Genomic DNA, 20,250 nt, shown 5'->3' with positions numbered 1-20,250 from the left:
TCACAACCCCAACGTTCTAATGAAGCAACATTTTTCATCTCCAACTTCCGTCATGGTGTAGATCGCAGTGGCACCATGACTGTCTGTCCCGCCCTCGCGTAAAACGTCATGACGTCGAGGGCAGACCCACGGAGGGACCACACGTTGACTCACCCCCCCCTTGAACATCCAATGTTCTGTGCCTGGGACCGTGGATCCGTCCTCTGCGAGGCACCATCAGTGACGTTCCCCCTCACGCCCCTCCCACACTCCGCCCCCCTCCGCGTAACCTAACCGCCCTCATGCCCCTCTCACCCAGTTCAACACTCCGCCCTCAAAAAAACGCTGCCGCCCTCCCTCCCCAAGATTCGAACTGGCGGAGACGACGAAGAGGGAGGGCGGCAAGACGTCAAGCGAACGGATGCAGCGACTGGTGAATCGAAATACAGGGGGGAGGGAAAGAGCAGTGGGTCCGACCGTCGGGGACGATGAAAAGGGAGGGCGGCGAGACGGCGAGTGGCGAGGTAAGCAAGGAAGCACATTGGTTGATCTCTGTTTCCACTCCCCTACCCAGCCATCATTCCTATACACTAAAAAACAACCAAACGTAGGAGCTGCTCCTTCACACTGTTGTTTTTACATTGAGGGAGGGAGGGGGGACAGATGGGGGAGGGGTGAGGGGGGACCCTGCAACTGGGAAAAAGGGAGGAAGGGAGGGAGGGGAGGTAAGCAAGAAAGCACATTGGTTAATGTCTGTTTCCACTCCCCTACGCAGCCGTGATTCGTATACACTAAAAAACAAGCAAAACTAGGAGCTGCTCCTTCGCACTGTCGTTTTTAAATTGAGGGACAGAGGGAGGGACGGAAGGATGCGGGGAGGGGGGACCCTGCAACTGGGAAAAAGGGAGGGAGGGGGACCCCCCTGCAACTGGGACGGAGGGGGGGACCCTGCAACTGGAAGACAGACTGGGGGGGGGAGGTGCGGCCAACTTGGAACTGGGAGGGAGGGGGGACCCTGGCACATACTCTCATTCTCACACACACACTCGCACCCAGTCTCTCTCTCTCTCTCTGTCACACACACGCACACTCACATTCACTCTCTCTCACACACTCTCTCAAACATACACACTCTGAGGAAAACCTTGCTAGCGCCCGTTTCCTTTAAAACAGAAACGGGCCTTTTTTACTAGTATATATATAAAAAGCAGAAAAATAGAAAAAATTAAAAAGTGGTTTTCAGATGTCAGTACTAAATATACTTAAAAAGAACTGCTTGCGTCATATGTACATCACAACATGGCAAATTTGCCAAACAGTCTAAGACACATCCTTTCCTTGAAAAATTATTTCCTGATATTGCTCTTTAAGTTTTCCTCCTTGCAACTTAATTTCATGTCCTCTGATTCTACAGCTTTGTTTATTCATTAATACCGTTCCAGTATGTAAATGGCTGTATCATATCACCTCATTCCTCCATTCCTCCATGTTATTCATATCATGTCTTCAATTCTGTTTTCATGGATCTTCTGGTAGACACTATACTAATTTTTGTTGCCTTTCTCTGAACTGCTTCAAGTCTTTATATATCCTTAGTGAGATACAGCCTCCAAAACTGAACACAGTACTCAAGCAGGGCCTCACCAATGACTTCTATCAGGGTATTATCATCATCTCCCTTTGGACTGGTTATGCCTTTCTCTATACAGTCTAGTATCCTTCACTGATCTAGAGTGTCAGAAACCAGTTCTATGTCCATTAATACCAATAGCACTTGTGTCTGCTTCTCCCAGTAAGAGTGGGCTAAGTCCATCTCCACCACTACTCACAGCTCTATACTGTGCTCAGAGGACTCGCCAACCTACAGTTGTATTAGCTTCACATGGGTTCCACCTTCTAACTTGTCTCCAGCACACTGGTCTCCTCAGCCCCCACAGTAGAAGTCTTGGAATGAAAAGATTATCACTATTCTCAAAAATTCTACAGCTGTTAAAAATGTTCAAAGGTGAGTATGGGCTCTCAACCATGAAAGATCGTGGAGAAAAAAAGACCTCGATGTAACCGGAAATTCCTTTTTTTAAAGGACACACCTTGCCCCATCCTTGGCCACCTTTAAATCTAGACTGAAAGCCCACCTCTTTAACATTGCTTTTTACTCGTAACCACTCGCCTCCACCTACCCTCCTCTCCTCCTTCCTGTACACATTAATTGATTTGATTTGCTTTATTTTTTGTCTATTAGATTGTAAGCTCTTTGAGCAGGGACTGTCTCTCTTCTATGTGTGTGCAGCACTGCGTACGCCTTGTAGCGCTATAGAAATGCTAAATAGTAGTAGTAGTTAATGTTGTAAATTTAGGGGTCCAGAGACCCCCAAGAAGGCTGGAGTGACCTTAAATCTGACTCCATCTCTAAATAGCACTAGTACTGGGGTAGTCAAGGAGTTGTGAAGTTCTAAAAGGAATTGCCACTAAGAGAGATGTTAGGTCTGAGGAAAAGATACCAGCCTTATGACAAACTGGATTTAGATTACAAGTTATACAATGCAGCGAAAGATAGCCTGATACAGCAAAAGCATTTATACTTACAGCCTTTCATCATTAAGTGAAGCCCACAAATCATCATTTGGAATGAGGAGTTTATTTGCCAAGGTACAAGTCAAATCAGTGATTGACAACAGGCACGTACAATCAATTAGTTATAGGAATATAATAATCCAGCTGCAAACAGGTGTTAATTAGTTCCTAATCTTTTATAATTTCTCTTACCAATTAAAGGTTTTACAAGGGAAAGCAATTAGGTAATTTGTCAATTCTGCTGGACACATTGGTTTCCCTTGGAGAGAGAGAGTGGCAACCCTTTTCTCTCTAACTTAAACCAGGAAATACTCTGATTTTTATAGGTGCCCTCAGGATATGGATAATATGACAGTAGATATACCTGATTGGATCTATGCTAATGTCATGGTTGTCACTGATTGGCTCATGCTAATGAGTAGCTTCTATCTTGCTAACATGGTTTTGTCTCTAGCTCGCTTGACCACAAATCTTAAGCAAGACCCTGCATCCAGCTACACCTTTCCTTTCTCACACCATGGCTGACCACAATCCTGCTCACAGGAAAGTCTCATTTCTCAACTTGTTTTTCTAACTTACATTAGAGAAAATTCCACTCTGCAACAGATACGGCTTCCATTTTGTGCTGAAATCCTCCATTTTGTTTCCATATCTATTGACCTAACTTTTCCTAATTTAGCTTATTTAGGCCTCAATCCGGGCTACAAACTAGGCCATACTTTTCCAGTAAGCTCCCAGTTATGTCAGCCATCAGATTTCTGACTCAGCCAAAGTCTGTAATGGCCTGAGCTCTATGACTGGGCCCGCCACCATTCCAGTGGGGGGGGGGTCTCTGGCTGTACCATAATTATACATTAATTAGGGAGGGCACCTCATTAATCATAAGTCTTTAAAAAAACTCCACCTGAGTTATTTTCATGTTGTATATGCCATAGCACCTTTTCAAACGCTCAGGTAAAGACACTGATGCTGAATACAATGTAACGAAAAGAATGTTACTTATCTTGGATGGTGGAAAAAAACATGAAAATCTTCCACGAATTAATGCAGCTTCTTAATCCAATACTGCATTATCTTCAACTCCCGACAGGGAAGCCCTGTTTCGCCGATAGATGGCTGCGTCAGGGGAATATTTTTCTTAAACACCTCCAAGTTGCTAACTCGCCCCGTGTGCTTAGACTGGCATCAATATTGGAATGGCGGCCAGCTTCTTCTTCTACCGTCCCAGCTTAAATACTTGGCTTGTGACGTCACTTCCTTATGTGTGAATTTCCTTATAGAAAAGCTTTCCATTCGATGGAGACATTTAAACCCATCGGCATTACAGACTGAATTGTAAATATCCATCGCTGCTCTTTCTGCCGTAGCAAACCTCTGATATCCCCTTTCCGCTCTGTGATTTTAATCTGCTCAACAACGATACATTTTAGTTCTGAAAACTTATGTTGTTTATTCAAGCAATGTGACACCATGGGTTCATGTGTTTTCCCCCACTGGATACAGTGCCTATGCTCTATTAATCGAGTCTTCAAAGGGCGAGATGATTATCCCATTTTCTTTCAAATACAAATGAAATCAGACTCGGCAGAGAGATTCAAAGCACAGCTTTCCAAATACAAGGAGTTTAAAAAAATGTAATAAATAAATATTAATTATGTATAAGTACTTTTTTACTGCTCTTTCTAACATTGAAAATGGATGCAGACATGTTCAGAAAAGTGTTACTCATTTTTATCATATAAAGTGTCTATTTGATTCATTATGCCTCATGTTTGACACCCTAGTTATCATAGACCACTACACGTGGAGGGGCATAATCGAACGCGAACGCCTATCTCCATGGGCGTCTGTGTCCGAAAACGGGTACGTGAAGAGGCGGGACAGACCGTATTTTCGAAAAAATGGACGTTTTTCAGCTGGGCGTTTGTTTTTTTTTAGCAATAATGGAAACTAAAAACTCCCAGCTCAAAAACGTTCTAATCCGAGCCATTTGGTTATGGGAGGGGCCACGATTCATAGTACACTCGGCCCTCTGACATGCCATGACACCAACTGGACACCCTAGAGGTCAGTGCGGTGGACTTCAGACAACGCTCCCACATGCATAGCTCCCTTACCATGGGTGCTGAGCCCCCAAAACCCACTACCCACATGTGGGTACAGTGGGTTTTGGAGACCTCCCATTTACCAGCACAAGTGTTACAGGTAGGGGGGGATGGGCCTGGGTCCACCTGGCTGAAGTGCACTGCGGTACCCACTAAAAGTGCTCCAGGGACCTGCATACACGCAGGCCTCTAGGACTTGTTGCTGCTATATAACATTGGCACACCAGTTGACACCTGAAGACTAATCTCTCCGAAAATGTCCTTTATTGGAATAAGCATGCTTACTCACAGTTAACTGCAGATCAGAGGTTATGCCCCACTGGCAACGAGTCTCCCTGGTACTGAGATGAGCAGTAGGTCAGAGCTGGCAGAATGCTGTACAATGCCCTTTTTCAGCCACATTCAAGGTAAGAACTAAGTTTTGTAATGTGGCCAACACGTGAAAGGGATCTAAAACTGGCTTACAAAAATGGCCACTACCTCATGGACTACCGGAAACAAAACAGGGCACACTCTGACCCAGTATGCAGGGGGAAAAGCACCATGGGAGTAGAGCCTACCAACTACCAACATCGTGAGCATTTGCCACAGCTGGTGGAATCACGGAGCCCAATACCCTACACCCACCACAATGCATTGCTGATGTGACTCTGCAGTGCGCATAACAGAAAAGGTGTCACACTCACCCAAGAGCCACATCAGAACCAGGGAAAGGCTGTCAGAGGATAGAACACATTCTGCTGTCATGGAGGTGGGTACGGCATTTGAGGCTGGCATCGAGGCTGGAAAAAAAGTTTTTAAAGTGGGGTTTTTTTGGTGGGAGGGGGTTAGTGACCACTGGGGGAGTCCGGGGAGGTCATCCCCGATTCCCTCCAGTGGTCATCTGGTCAGTTGGGTCACTTTTTTGGGACTTGTTCGTGAAAAAAAAGGATCCACAAAAAGTGACCCAAAATCGCGGTAAAAACGTCTTTTTTTTCCGATTATCAGCTAAAGATGCCCATCTCTCCTCAGCCGATAACCACGCCCCAGTTCCGCCTTCACCACGCCGTCGACACGCCCCCATCAACTTTGCCTGTTTCCGCGACGGATTGCAGTTGAAAACGCCCAAAATCGGCTTTTCATTATACCGATTTGGGCACCTTTGCGAGATGGGCGCCTATCTCCCGATTTGGGTCGAAATCTGGGCGCCCATCACTTTCGAAAATAAGTATTCAGAAATATGCCACAAGAGGCTAAAGAAATTATTTAAAAGGAGGTAGGGAAAGTTCTACTCTTAACTTGATCAACCATAATTTCTGTAAATGCAAGATGGAACAGCTACGTTTTTGCAGCTTGCTTTACATTTTAGCAAATGATTCTTACCCCAGTGAAGATCTAAGTGACCAGAAAGGAACAAAAGCAGTAACTGATGATGCATGAGGACCATGTAGGAAAAATAAACATAAGCAATTTAAAACCAATTCTTTCTGAAATAAGGAACCAGTATTTCTCAGTTAGTAGTGGTATAACATGATCTGTGGAAAAAAATCAAACCACAAATCCTCCAATCTTATTCCTGTTCCTCTCCTCCTTTCCTCTTCTCTCCCTTTCTCATGTGATCTGTTGTTGCGTTCTCGAGGGCCTTGGCATTCTGTCAGGTCCTCGAGGCAGGACTGGAGTTCGTGAGCCCTTGGGCCACTGCCGAGGAGCGGCGGCGGCAGGCAAGACCACCTCGGGACTGGAAACACAGAAGAGCAGTACTGGAACTCTGGACTGGAGTAGTACAAGGCAGGCAACTAGAACAGATGAGACAGGAACAGCTTCACCTGCACCTAGCCACCCTTCCTCCGGAGTTGAGCTCCGAAGTGCAGGCGGCCGGCAGGACTTGCAGGATAAGGCAGGAACTGAAGATCCAGAGGACCCACCCTGGGTCTGGGATACACGAGGGCGACAGGGCACAGAACTAGACTCAGACAGTGTGCTGCTGCACAGCTACTAGCAAGACCCAGAAGACAGACCAAGGAATACAAGGTGTACAGAAGCTAGCAGGAGCAAGGACTAGGGCAGCAAACACACTAGGCAGAACGGGGATCCGGGAATACCCACAGGGTAAACCCTCTAGCTAGGTGGAGACAGGATACAGGAATAATCACCCAGGAAATACACACTAGCTAGACAGATACAGGATTCAGGATATACAAGCAGGGATCAGGATATGCACACAGGATATACAAGCAGGGTTCAGGATAGGCAACAGAGCGAACAGAGTAAACCAGGAAGAACAGGCCAAGGGTCTGAAGCCACAGCCGCTCCCCACACCAAGTGGGAACTCACAAAGGCTGAGGCTTCACATGCAGAGAGAGAACAAACACGGACAGAGGCTTCACCCCAAACACAGAGTAAGCAAGGAGCAGAGGCTTCACCCCAAACACAGAGTAAGCAAGGAGCAGAGGCTTCACCCCAAACACAGAGTAAGCCAGGAACAGAGGCTTTACCCCAAACACAGAGTAAGCCAGGAACAGAGGCTTCACCCCAAACACAGAGTAAGCCAGGAACAGAGGCTTCCCTCCAAACACAGGGTAAGCCAGGAAGGACCCACAGTCCTCAGACACTCAGAGGCAGGGAAGAACCCCCCATAGGAAGACAACAGACACAGAGAGAAGCTGGGCTGGGACCCAGAGAGAGGCTAAGCAGTAGTGCAGCAGACACTTACTAACCTGACCTGGCCTAAGAGCATAACACTTATGCAAAGGCACTGACTGCAAGCACAGCACTTCCTTATGAAGGCTCTCACTGATGAGTCACCAGCAGTAGGACAGAAGCAGGAAGTACACTGACCCCAAAGAGAGGCTTGACACACATAGGAAGTGAGCCCACAGGAAAGACAAGCAGGAGCCACCTTGGAAGCTGGCACAGAGCCGGTGGCAGCCATCTTAGATGCTGGCTCCCTAGAGAGGCATAGCCCACACAGGTGAGATCTAGTGAAGCAATCAGCACAGAGACTAGAGACAAGACAAACACAGACAGAAGCCAGCAGAGCTGCTGACCCCCAGAAAGAAGGTAAGGCTGAGGGTGGTCACGGCCACAGACATGACATCTGTGGAATGTCCACACTGTTTACAACAAGTTTGCCTATATTCATGACCTCTTTATCTTCTTATCTTGCTTTAACTGACACTTGGTTTTCCCTGATGATTGCTTCAGTTGCTACCCTCTGTCATGGAGGGTACCTGTTCTTCCATATAGCTCACATGATAGGCTGAGGTGGTAGTGTCAGACTGCTACTCTTTTTGTAGTTTTCAATCCCTTCTTCTACCTCTATTCTCATTCTTTTCTTCTTTTTGAAGTACACTTCATCCGGCTGTTCACTCTACTGCCTCTTCCAGTACTTGATAAGTCCCCCTCTTTCTTTCTCACTTTTCTGTGACATCTGGCTTCCTTCTTTCTTGAACCATCTTCCCCTTCCCTCATTCTTGAGGAGTTCATCATTCATGTAGATGATGCCTCTTACTCTTATGTCTCAGTTTCTTGCTTTAATCTCCTCATTCTCAGACTTCTTCATCTTAGTTCTTCCCCTATCTGACCGTCATCTGATACTTTTAACCACGCTTTCCCAAAGTGTCATGCAGTCACAAAGCACATTTAGGAATCTTCAGGTCATTGACCCTTGTATTCTGTCTACTACCATTTCATCTTTCCTCTCATCCACTGTGTTATCTGAGTTTATCAGTGAGGCAGTCTCTTCTTAAGCACTAGTCTCTCTTCTGCCTTGGACACTTTTGCGCCTCCCACTTCCTGTCCTGCAAGGTTGGTCAAATTCAAGCCTTGGCTGAACTTGAATCTTCTACTTATGTTCCTGTGCCCATTCTGCAGTACACCTTTAGCTAAAATCTGAACCCTATCCTTTCATTCATTTTTTAAAATTCGTCCTGCCTGATTTCCTTTCAGTTTGCTGTTGTACTTGCCATATAAAAGTACTGTGTCCATTTGACAAACTCTGTTGCCTCCAAACCTCGTCATCTCTTTTGCACACTGAACACCCTCCTCAAAGTGCCTCTACCTTCAGCCCTTTCTGTTTCTGCCCAGACTGTGGCTGAGTACTTCAATGACGACGTTCACAAGATTAATCATGAATTCTTTACCAGTTCACTTCCATTTCCTCTTCCCCCATTTTATTCTCATATCCTTTCTTCAACACCTTCCACTATTTGTTCATTTACTAAAATCACAGAGAAAAAGAAACTGCACATTTTTTCTCCTCCTTCAAACTCTCTGCCTGTTCCTCTGATCCCACCCATCTACTCGGTTGTATCTCATATTGTCATCCCTTCCATCTGTGATATCCTCAGCCTATCACTTTCCACTGCAACTGTGCCTGATGCATTCAAGCATGTTGTGATAATCACACTCCTCAAAAAACCTTCACTGGATCCTACCTGCCCTTTCAGCTATTGTCCCTCTTCTCTTTTCTATCTCAAGCAGTTCTTGATCTACTCCAATCTGGCTTTCACCATCTATGTTCTACAAAAACAGCCCTTGCCAAAGTCTCCATTGACCTGATCCTGGCCAGATCCAAGGGTCTTTACTCAATCTCCATCCTTCTTGACCTATCCACTGCTTTTGGCCATGTACTCCATGTTCATCCTCTAGTGGATCGTTCTTCATTGCTATTATCTTTTTCTATAAGTTGGCTGTGTCTTGGGTCCTCATCTCTACTCTGTCTATACTTGTTCCCTTGGTTCTCTGATCCCATATTTTTTAGTGCCATCTTATACTGATGACTCCCAGATCTAACTCTCTACACCCAAAATTTAACCAGGAACTCAGGCCCCAGTCTCAGCCTGCTTATCTGACATTGCTGTCTGGATGTGTGACCACCATCTGAAACTGAACATAGCAAATCTTATCTTTCCCCCTAAACCCAATTCTGCTCTTACCCCATTCTTTATTTCTGTGGATAACACTGTCATTCTCCCAGTCTCCTTAGCTCGTAACCTTGGGGTCATCTTTGACTCCTCCCTTTTGTTGTTTGCACATATCCAGTAGACTGCTAAAACCTATTATTTCTTTATCCATAATATCACTAAAATTCACACCTTCTTTTCTGAACACATTATCAAAACCTTTATCTGCATTAATCACTTCTGTTTAGAATACTGCATCCTGCTCCTCACAGGGCGCCTGTTGAGCCGTCTCTCTCCCCTTCAATCTATTCAAACTTTTCGCTACACAACTTATCTTCTGCAGTGTCACTACACGATTGTAACCCCTCTCCTCAAATCACTTCATTGGCTTCAAAATCATTTCCACATACAGTTCAAGCTTTGTTTTATTAACCTTACCTCTAACAACACAGACACCCCATCCTCAACCAATCTTGCGAATTACTTTAAAGAAAAAATTATAAAGTTGCGAGCCATGATACCTACCAACACAACTGATTATACAAACCTCCTTGAGTGTCTAGACCCAATATCTGGGGAATACCCAGCAGACCGATCATGGACCAACTTTGACACACTCTCGTTCGACGACGTCTCACAATCGCTTGGAAAATATGCCAAGTCCCAATGCAAATTAGATACTTGCCCCACTAGCCTTATTAGATCAGCCCCCCCCCCCCCCCCACAATTCAAAACAGACCTCACGAAACACCTGAACTGCTACAAAATGGCCTTTTCCCTACGGATAAAGGAAACATTCTACTTACTCCTCTACCTAAAGATGCTAAGAAAAACACAATGGATCTAACTATCGTCCTGTAGCATCTATCCCGCTCATAACCAAACTCACGGAGGGCATAGTGATGAAACAATTCACTGACTATCTAAATAAATACTCAATTCTACACGAGTCTAAATCAGGATTTCGGTCGAACCACAGCACTGAAACTGTACTAGTGACTGTAATGAACTCATTTAAACAAGCAATTGCAACTGGCAATAACATACTCCTCCTACAATTCGACATGTCCAGTGCTTTCGACATGGTCAATCATGGAATACTACTACATATACTAGAATATTTCGGAGTTGGAGGTAAAGTTCTTAGGTGGTTCAAAGGATTCCTGACCACAAGATCATACCAAGTAATTATGAATGCGGATACATCAGCCCCATGGACACCTGAATGTGGAGTCCCCCAAGGTTCCCCCTTTTCACCAACCCTCTTCAACCTAATGATGATACCATTAGCCAAATTACTAGGCAATCAAAACCTCAACCCCTACATATATGCAGACGATGTCACGATCTACATCCCGTTTAAACACAATCTAAATGAAATCACCAACAAGATCAACCAAAGCCTCCAAATCATGCACTCCTGGGCGGATGCATTCAAGTTAAAACTTAACGCAGAAAAAACGCAGTGTCTTGTACTCACCTCGCAACATAACACAAACAACTTCACCACCATAAACACACCAAACTTCTCTCTCCCCGTCTCAAATAATCTGAAAATTCTTGGAGTCACTATTGATCGAAACCTCACACTCGACACCCATGTGCAGAATACAACGAAAAAGATGTTCCACTCCATGTGGAAACTTAAAAGAGTAAAACCTTTCTTCCTGAGATCCATCTTCCGTAACCTGGTACAGTCTATGGTACAAAGCCACCTGGACTATTGCTATGCACTATACGCCGGCTGCAAAGAGCAAACTATCAAGAAACTCCAAACAGCCCAGAATACCTCCGCCAGTCTCATATTTGGAAAAACAAAATATGACCGTGCAAAACCCTTAAGAGAGAAACTTCATTGGCTCCCACTTAAGGAACGTACTGTGTTCAAGATCTGCACGATTGTACACATAATCATCCATGGTGCCGCCCCGACCTACATGCAAAACCTCATAGACCTGCCTCCCAGAAATGCCAAAAGATCTTCCTGCAAATTTCTTAATCTACACTTCCCCAGCTGTAAAGGACTAAAATACAAGCTAATACATGCGACCACCTTCTCTTACACAAGCACGCAGCTGTGGAATGCACTACCAACTGACCTGAAAAAAATCAACGACATATCTAACTTTCGTAAATCTCTGAAGACGTATCTCTTCATCAAGGCCTACAAAGAAAACTCCTAACTTAACTATGCCACCTCGGTAATACTACCCCAGATCCGAAAGTCATCTTTCTATACCTATCTGCTCAAACCTTCCTTCCTATCCCTAATCTTTTGCCTCACCAATTGTATCTGTTATCCTGGAATGGCAATGCCATAACAGGGCTCTGTAAGCCACATTGAGCCTGCAAATAGGTGGGAAAATGTGGGATACAAATCCAATAAATAAATAATAAACCTACAAGCGCATTCGTTCTTCAACCCCCTCGGAATCTCTCCTCTCTTACCTTCCCCTACACCATTCTTTGGGAACTCTGTTCCTGAGTAAGTCAACTCTTATTTACTCTCTTTTCTCCATTGCCAACTCCAAACTATACTTCCATCTTTCAGTGTTGTATGACTGGAATAGAGCATATTCAAACCAAGGAAGTCTATCTCTGGCCCTATTCAATTCCAAGATTAAAGCCCTCCCGTTTTAGTCTGCTTTTAAGTCTTAACCGCTTACTCCTCTGTTTAATATCCATCTTTAAAAAAAACACCTGTAAAAGGGGGGTAGCCTTGTTAGTTTGGTATAATAAAATTGACAGAGGCTGGTTAGCCTACAATACTAATTGAGCCATGTTTCAATCATTCCCGTAATGTGACTCCCCAATCTCTTATATGTCCTGTTCATCTTAAACAGATTGTAAACTCTGTCAAGCAATGATTGCCACTTATGTGTTTATGTATGGCAGTGTATACATCTAGTAGCACTACAGAAATAAGTTGTAGTAGCAGTAATCAGGATTTTTGGCACTGCAAAGAAGTTTAACTCCAGGATTCTACATTAGGTTTACATGTTTATTAATGTGTTAAAACAAACTAATACTGAGCTAAATGTAACTTAATATGCTCTTGCAGGTAGATAACTATAGTGCCAAATAACATTCTTTTACAAAGAAGTTTTTTTTTTTATATCTTAACATTTGCTCTTTTAATATGTAATGTATCCATTTAAACTTTACAATTCATTTGTAAACTTGTGAACCTCTGCCTTTCAGATGCTGCAGGTTGCAAAACAAGCAGGAATTAACAATGATACAAACATGTCAAGAGAACTGTATCATCCAGCAACTATCTTTATGGGTCGCCAAATGTCAGCCACCTCAAGCACTGAACATTTCAGCACACAGCAAAACGCTTTTACGTCTACAAAGACCTATTCAATTTCTGACCCATATTCATTCAAACTGGCAACAAAGAATGGCAGGATGACAGACAGCTGTGTAATAGAAACTAATAGTGATATACAGGGCTTAAATAACACTGAAAAAGTATATGGGAAGACTTCCTGGCAGATTAGTGAAAAAATGCCACTCACATCCACTCTGTCAACTGAGAATGGAAGAACTCCCTGCTCCAAAATAGAAAACAGTACAAGTATTCAAAGTAATTTAGTAGAAATCAAGCAACCTGCTAGTCCTAACTCCCAGTTACAAGAAAGATTAATTTCCGAGAACGGAACTAAAGATTTAAAGAGCAGCAATATAATGAGCACAATGGAAGAAGATGCACTTGGCTATAAAAACCTAGTGGTAACTGAAGACCAAGATAACCTTCCAAGCTGTATGATCCATGACTCCAGAAGTGAGCCTTCATTAAATAAATGTCACCTGTTGGAAAGTCTATCAGGTATGATTATGCTAATTATGCTATTTTAAAGCAATGTGAATTTAAAAATCTTCTACAGTTGTAACTGCAGATCTACTATATGCACTACACAGTGCTTTCTTGAGGACAAGCAGAATTGCAAGTTCTCACAAGGTAGTGATATTTAACAAGTTCAATGTGCAGAAAAAGCTGCCCTAGTTTTCAGCTAACCTTTAGAAGTGTTTAGTGTCTCAGCTGTGAACTTGCCATACTTTCTGCACTGTATCATTGTGCAGGGCCTCCCTCAGTTCTTGTTACCTATGTTGCATGAGGGACTCCGTTCCCCTTAGATAGAGGCATATTAGGTCTCTCAGATTTAGTGCACACTAATGATTAGACATCCTTAGGAATATAATGGGTGTTGTCTTATTTAGCACACTCTAAATCTATTAGCGCACCTTAGTAAAAGGACCCCTTAGGTTTATTGACCATTTTCAAGGTTTTCTGTTTTTCTTGTAGCTACTTTTTTACCTCTTTTTTTTTTTTTGCTGTTTGTCATTCTTTACTTTTTGAAACTCAAGTCATATGATTTTTCATATCCCAGTGGAATCTGGCCGAAGGAATTCCTTTTTAAACTTCTCCCATACAAATTATCCTTACCACAAACTTAGCTGGGGAGCTCATAGACTTCATACTCGAGGTCTTGGGCCTACCCAGGAGAAATATTCTCAGTTAATTTTCCTGGCACTAAGGGCTATATGGAACAGTTTAAAAGCTTTCAGAGATCATTTATTCAACAAAACTATTCTGGTCCATACAGACCGACAAGAAGCTATATAAAACATCAGCAAACACGGAGGAACAGATTCTTGCCTTCGTATTGGGAATTTGTCAAGAATGTGACACTGGTTTGGCTGCTGGCTGGATGCGCTGTTTCTAAGTTTAAGTAAAATAACACTCATGGGATGACCATCAAAGCCACATATTTTTCAGGAATAGAAATGTTCTGGCAAACAAGATGAGCCTTGTGTTCCAACCACACAAGTGGTTTCTCTACTCGAGTAACAAAGATGATTTTTCACCAGTGGTGTTTATCCATAGTGGCTGTCTTCTCATCTCCTCAGAAGAGAAAGATCTCTCAGTTTTGTTTCAGGATAGGGAATCGTGGCAAATTATTCTCAGATGCCTTCCTCTAGAATTGAGGGAAGAGTATTCTGTGTGCATATCCTCTGATTCCTCAAACGGAATTAGGGAGCTATGATTCTCCAAGGACAAGCAGGCTTATTAATTCTCATGAGTGGGTGATGCCGACCCGCGTCGCCTGGTCTACGATTTACAAAAGTATAAACAGCTTTGTGGAATGCAAGACATGCTCCACTGCACATGCGTGAGTGACTTCCCGCCCGCTTCGTGAACACAGTCTCCTCAGTTCTTTTTCTACCGTGGTAAGGAGGGAGGCGTGTTTTTTGCTGTCTCCTCACATTGCTTGGTCCTAAAGAGCTTTCCATATCATCATACTGATCAATCCATAGACTGGTGGGTTGTGTCCATCTACCAGCAGGTGGAGATAGAGAGCAAACTTTTGCCTCCCTATATGTGGTCATGTGCTGCCGGAAACTCCTCAGTATGTTCTCTATCTCAGCAGGTGGTGGTCACACACAGCAGCAGCTCTGGCTAGGCCTCCAAGCCTAATTTTTAGGTTTTGTTGAGTGCCTGGGGTTGAGGGCTCTTCTTGAGCAAGTGCAAACCTGGTGGCGCCAGGTCCCTCCTTTTCTCCCCCCTCCCGCTGGCTTCGTTAAAAAAAAAAATAAATAAAAAATTTTGGACGTCCTTAAAGGCGTTTATTTCGACGTTTATTTAAACGTTTATTGCAGCTACTCACTGGGACACCAGGTCGTTACAGCTCGGAGCGGAAAGCAGGTAATTTTTACCTTTTTATAGCGGGCAGGGGGTTCCCCGATTGATCTCCACGTGGCATATAGCGTCGGAGGGCAAGGGCGCAAAGAGTCGCTCCCCGGATCGCTTGGGCGCTTCTAGAGGGGATGCGGAGGTCTTAAAGTCTGATTCGCCCTTGTTGGGTGACAGTTTCGTGACCGATGAGTGTCCCGGTCCTTCCTCCGGTGTGGCGGTTTTTCCCGCCATAAATGCCCATCCCCCGCTGCTCATCTCCGCCATCTTGGCCGGCCACGCGGCTCGGACGGCTTCTTCTTGGGCCGCCCTTGAGGTAGGAGACATTAATGCCATGAACGCCCTTAATTTGGGCGACGGCACAAAAGCGGCTAAAGTTAAGCGCTGTTCTTCCCGCGCGGCTCCTTCGCGGAGTGTCGCGCCGGACGCCATCTTGGATGCGCAGCATGTCTCTCCCCCGCTCTTGCGAGCGCCGGTTGAGGGTGCGTCTGGGGCTGTAGCCCAGGCTGCGGAAGTGCACAGTCTGGGGGGTTTCTCCCCCGAGTTTGTTTTGCTGCTGCATCAGGCCTTCCTTATGCAAAACGCTGCCCCGGCTCCCTCATCTGGTAAAGAGGTTGAGGCCCCCGGAGGTAAACGCCCTCGGGTGGATTCCCAGGCCTTGGAGGACTTTGTCTCCTCCGATGTAGATGAGGGCAGCGTATCTGAGTTCTCCCAACGGTCCTTTGCGGATTCCTTGGAGGAGACGGATCCCCGCTCGGATGGAGCGGATGACCCCTCTGCAGCGCGGCTTTTTAGCTCAGAGGATTTGCCCAACCTGTTGGTGCAGGCCATGGGCATTTTGAAGATTTCCTCTCCGGAGGACATCTCTCCCTCAGCCCCTGTTGGCTCTGCCATTATGCTGGGGACGAAGCGCCCGCCTAGAACCTTCCACGTGCATGATGCCATGCACACCTTAATTTCGGCTCAATGAGATGTCCCGGAAGCGAGCCTTAAAGTGGCTAGGGCTATGTCCCGCCTCTATCCTTTGCCTGAAAGTGAACGTGAGGCCTATCTGTGGCCTACTGTGGATTCTTTAATCACTGCGGTGACTAAGAAAACGGCGTTGCCGGTGGAAAGTGGCATGGCCCTAAAGGACGCCCAAGACAGAAGATTGGAGGCGGCCTTAAGGTCGTCCTTTGAGGCGGCTGCTTTAAGTTTGCAGGCCTCAGTTTGCGGCTCCTATGTGGCCAGGGCGTGCCTGACTATGGTGCAGCGGGCTTCCCCCTCGGATCATTCCTTGAGGGCTGATTGGCCGGCCCTGGAATCGGGCTTAGCCTATTTGGCAGACTTGCTGTATGATGTCTTGAGGGCCTCAGCTAAAGGCATGGCTCAGACAATCTCTGCGCGGCGGTGTCTTTGGCTGAAGCATTGGTCTGCTGACCACGCCTCTAAATCCCGCCTGGCTCGGTTGCCTTTTAAAGGCAAGCTGCTCTTTGGGGTCGAGCTGGACAAAATCGTGACCGATCTCGGCACGTCTAAGGGCAAGAAGTTACCAGAGGTCAGGGCTCGGGCTAGTCCTCGCTCCGGTACCTCCAGAGGACGGTTTCAGGAAGCCCGTCGGTACCGCCCGGGCAGGTCGGGCTCCTCTGCCCCCTCTTCCTTCAAGAGGAACTTCTCCCCCAAGCAGCATTCCTTTCGCAGAGACCGCCGTCCCGGAGGTGCTCCCTCCGGTCCTCCCCCAGGGTCTCGTACCCAATGACGGGGCCTTGGTCCACGCCCCAGTGCAGATTGGAGGACGGCTGTCCTCGTTTCTGGGCGAGTGGACCACAATAACTTCAGACGCTTGGGTGCTGGAAGTCATCAGAGACGGCTACAAGCTAGAGTTCTGCCGACCCTTAAGAGACGGGTTTGTACTCTCTCCCTGCAAGTCTCCGGTCAAAGCTGTGGCAGTGCAGCAGACCTTGGACAACCTGATCCGCCTGGGTGCGGTCGTTCCGGTGCCAGAAAATCAGATTGGCAAGGGACGTTACTCCATTTACTTTGTGGTACCAAAGAAAGGAGGTTCTGTCCGGCCTATCCTCGACCTCAAAGGGGTCAATCGGGCCTTGAAAGTGCGGCACTTTCGCATGGAGACTCTCCGCTCTGTTATAGCGGCAGTGAAGGCAGGAGAGTTCTTGGCTTCCTTGGACATCAAGGAAGCGTACCTGCATATTCCCATCTGGCCTCCTCATCAACGCTTTCTGCGTTTTGCAGTCCTGGGACGACACTTCCAGTTCAGAGCCCTCCCTTTCGGGTTGGCTACTGCTCCGCGGACCTTTTCCAAAGTAATGGTGGTCATCGCGGCCTTCCTGCGAAAGGAAGGAGTACAAGTCCATCCTTATCTGGACGACTGGTTGATCCGAGCCCCCTCTTATGCAGAGTGCGGCAAAGCTGTGGACCGGGTAGTTGCTCTTTTGAGCTCCCTGGGATGGATCATCAACTGGGAGAAGAGCCAGCTGCGCCCGACTCAGTCCCTGGAGTATCTGGGAGTTCGTTTCGACACCCAAGTGGGCAGAGTGTTCCTGCCAGACAATCGGATTGTCAAACTTCAGGCTCAGGTGGACCAGTTCCTAGTAGCCTCTCCTCTTCGGGCTTGGGACTATGTGCAGCTGTTGGGCTCTATGACGGCCATGATGGAAGTAGTGCCCTGGGCCAGGGCTCATATGAGACCACTACAACACTCTCTGCTGCAGCGCTGGACTCCGATGTCGGAGGATTATGCTGTGCGCCTTCCCTTGGACCCAGCAGTGCGCAAGGCGCTGAGCTGGTGGATGCAGACAGACAAGTTGTCTGCGGGAATGCCTCTGGTGACCCCGGAGTGGATTGTCGTCACGACGGACGCCTCTTTGTCGGGCTGGGGAGCCCACTGCTTGGGAAGGACAGCGCAGGGGCTATGGTCTCCTGCAGAGGCAAAGTGGTCTATCAACCTCCTGGAACTCAGAGCCATTCGGTTGGCGCTTTTGGAGTTCATCCCGGTACTGGCGTTGAAGCCAGTACGGGTCCTGTCGGAAAATGCCACGGCTGTGGCCTATGTCAACCGCCAGGGAGGTACCAAGAGCGCCCCTCTAGCCAAGGAGGCCATGAATCTATGCCAGTGGGCGGAAGCGAACCTGGAACAGCTGTCAGCGGCTCACATTGCCGGAGTCATGAATGTCAAGGCGGACTTTCTTAGTCGCCATACCTTGGAGCCCGGAGAGTGGCAGCTATCTGCTCAGGCGTTCTTGGACATCACGAAGCGCTGGGGCCAGCCGAGCCTAGATCTGATGGCGTCATCGGCCAATTGCCAAGTGCCGCGCTTTTTCAGCAGAGGACGGGACCCTCGATCCCTGGGAGTAGATGCTCTTCTCCAACAGTGGCCGACACAAGAGCTTCTCTATGTGTTCCCGCCCTGGCCCATGTTGGGCAGGGTGCTAGACCGGGTGGCAAAGCATCCGGGCCGGATAATCCTGGTGGGTCCGGATTGGCCCAGACGTCCCTGGTATGCGGACTTGATCAGGCTCTCAGTCGACGATCCTCTGCGGCTGCCAGTGGAGCAGGGCCTGTTACATCAGGGTCCCGTGGTGATGGAGGATCCCTCCCCCTTTGGTCTTACGGCCTGGCTATTGAGCGGCAGAGTCTGAGAAAGAAGGGCTTCTCAGACAAGGTCATCGCCACTATGCTGAGAGCGAGGAAGCGCTCTACTTCTACTGCTTACGCCAGGGTTTGGCGTATCTTTGCAGCGTGGTGTGAAGCAGGCTCACTTTCTCCCTTCACTGCGCCAATTTCTTCAGTGTTGGCGTTCCTGCAAGAAGGTCTGGAGAAAGGCCTGTCGCTCAGTTCCCTTAAAGTCCAGGTAGCGGCTCTGGCTTGCTTCAGGGGCCGCCTGAAGGGTGTTTCCCTGGCTTCGCAGCCAGATGTGGTGCGCTTTCTCAAGGGAGTTAATCACCTGCGCCCTCCTCTGCACTCAGTGGTGCCTGCGTGGAATCTCAACCTGGTGCTAAGAGCATTGCAGAAGCCGCCTTTTGAGCCCTTGTCGAGGGCATCTCTGAAAGATCTGACGTTGAAAGCAGTCTTTTTGGTGGCTATCACTTCAGCCAGAAGAGTTTCCGAGCTCCAGGCACTCTCATGTCGAGAGCCTTTTCTGCAGTTCACTGAGGCAGGAGTGACTATTCGCACAGTGCCTTCCTTCCTGCCCAAGATTGTTTCTCGCTTCCATGTGAATCAGCAGCTCTGTCTCCCTTCCTTTCGTAGGGAGGACTACCCAGAGGAATACTCTGCTCTCAAATATCTGGATGTGAGACGTGTCATCATCAGATACTTGGAAGTGACCAATGATTTCCGGAAATCGGATCATCTGTTTGTCCTGTTTGCAGGTCCTCGTAAGGGTCTGCAGGCTGCTAAGCCTACAGTGGCAAGATGGGTCAAGGAAGCCATTGCAGCGGCTTATGTGGCCGCGGGGAAGGTGCCGCCTATCCAGCTGAAGGCTCACTCCACTAGAGCTCAGGCGGCCTCGATGGCAGAGGCCGGGTCCGTCTCCTTGGAAGAGATTTGCAAGGCGGCAACTTGGGCTTCGGCCCATACCTTCTCCAGGCATTACCGCTTGACTGTGGCTGCTCGGGCGGAAGCCCGGTTTGGAGCTTCAGTGTTGCGGTCAGGGATTTCAATGTCCCGCCCTGGGTGAGTACTGCTTCGGTACTTCCCACCAGTCTATGGATTGATCAGCATGATGATATGGAAGGTAAAATTATGTATCATACCTGATAATTTTCTTTCCATTAATCATAGCTGATCAATCCATAGCCCCTCCCAGATATCTGTACTGTTTATATTCTGGTTGAATTTTAGGTTCAAGTTTAGTCTTCAGTTACTTCAGGAGGACTTCGTGTTCAAGTTTTTTCACTTGGATTCTTCAAGAGTTGAGATGAGTTTGTGTTACAGTGAGCTGCTGCATTCCTCTCCCCTCCGTTTTACGGGGCTGGATTGAGACTTAAATTCTGCCGGCACTCCCTCCCGC

The 20,250-nt window shown here is 47.0% G+C and overlaps 1 protein-coding gene across 2 annotated transcripts in view; it reads left to right on the top strand.

Moving 5' to 3' along the window:
- The window catches only part of KIZ (kizuna centrosomal protein), a 304,318-nt gene that overhangs the window by 42,475 nt on the left and 241,593 nt on the right, over positions 1-20,250 (top strand). For both annotated transcript variants that reach the window (XM_030196224.1, XM_030196225.1), the window contains exon 4: positions 12,743-13,373. In XM_030196224.1, coding sequence (XP_030052084.1) covers positions 12,743-13,373 — 631 coding nt within the window. The remainder of the gene's footprint in view (positions 1-12,742; positions 13,374-20,250) is intronic.

This window comes from Microcaecilia unicolor, chromosome 3 (assembly GCF_901765095.1).
Source record: "Microcaecilia unicolor chromosome 3, aMicUni1.1, whole genome shotgun sequence".
In the NCBI taxonomy this organism is placed as follows: domain Eukaryota; kingdom Metazoa; phylum Chordata; class Amphibia; order Gymnophiona; family Siphonopidae; genus Microcaecilia; species Microcaecilia unicolor.
This window is presented reverse-complemented; position numbering and strand designations above follow the sequence as displayed.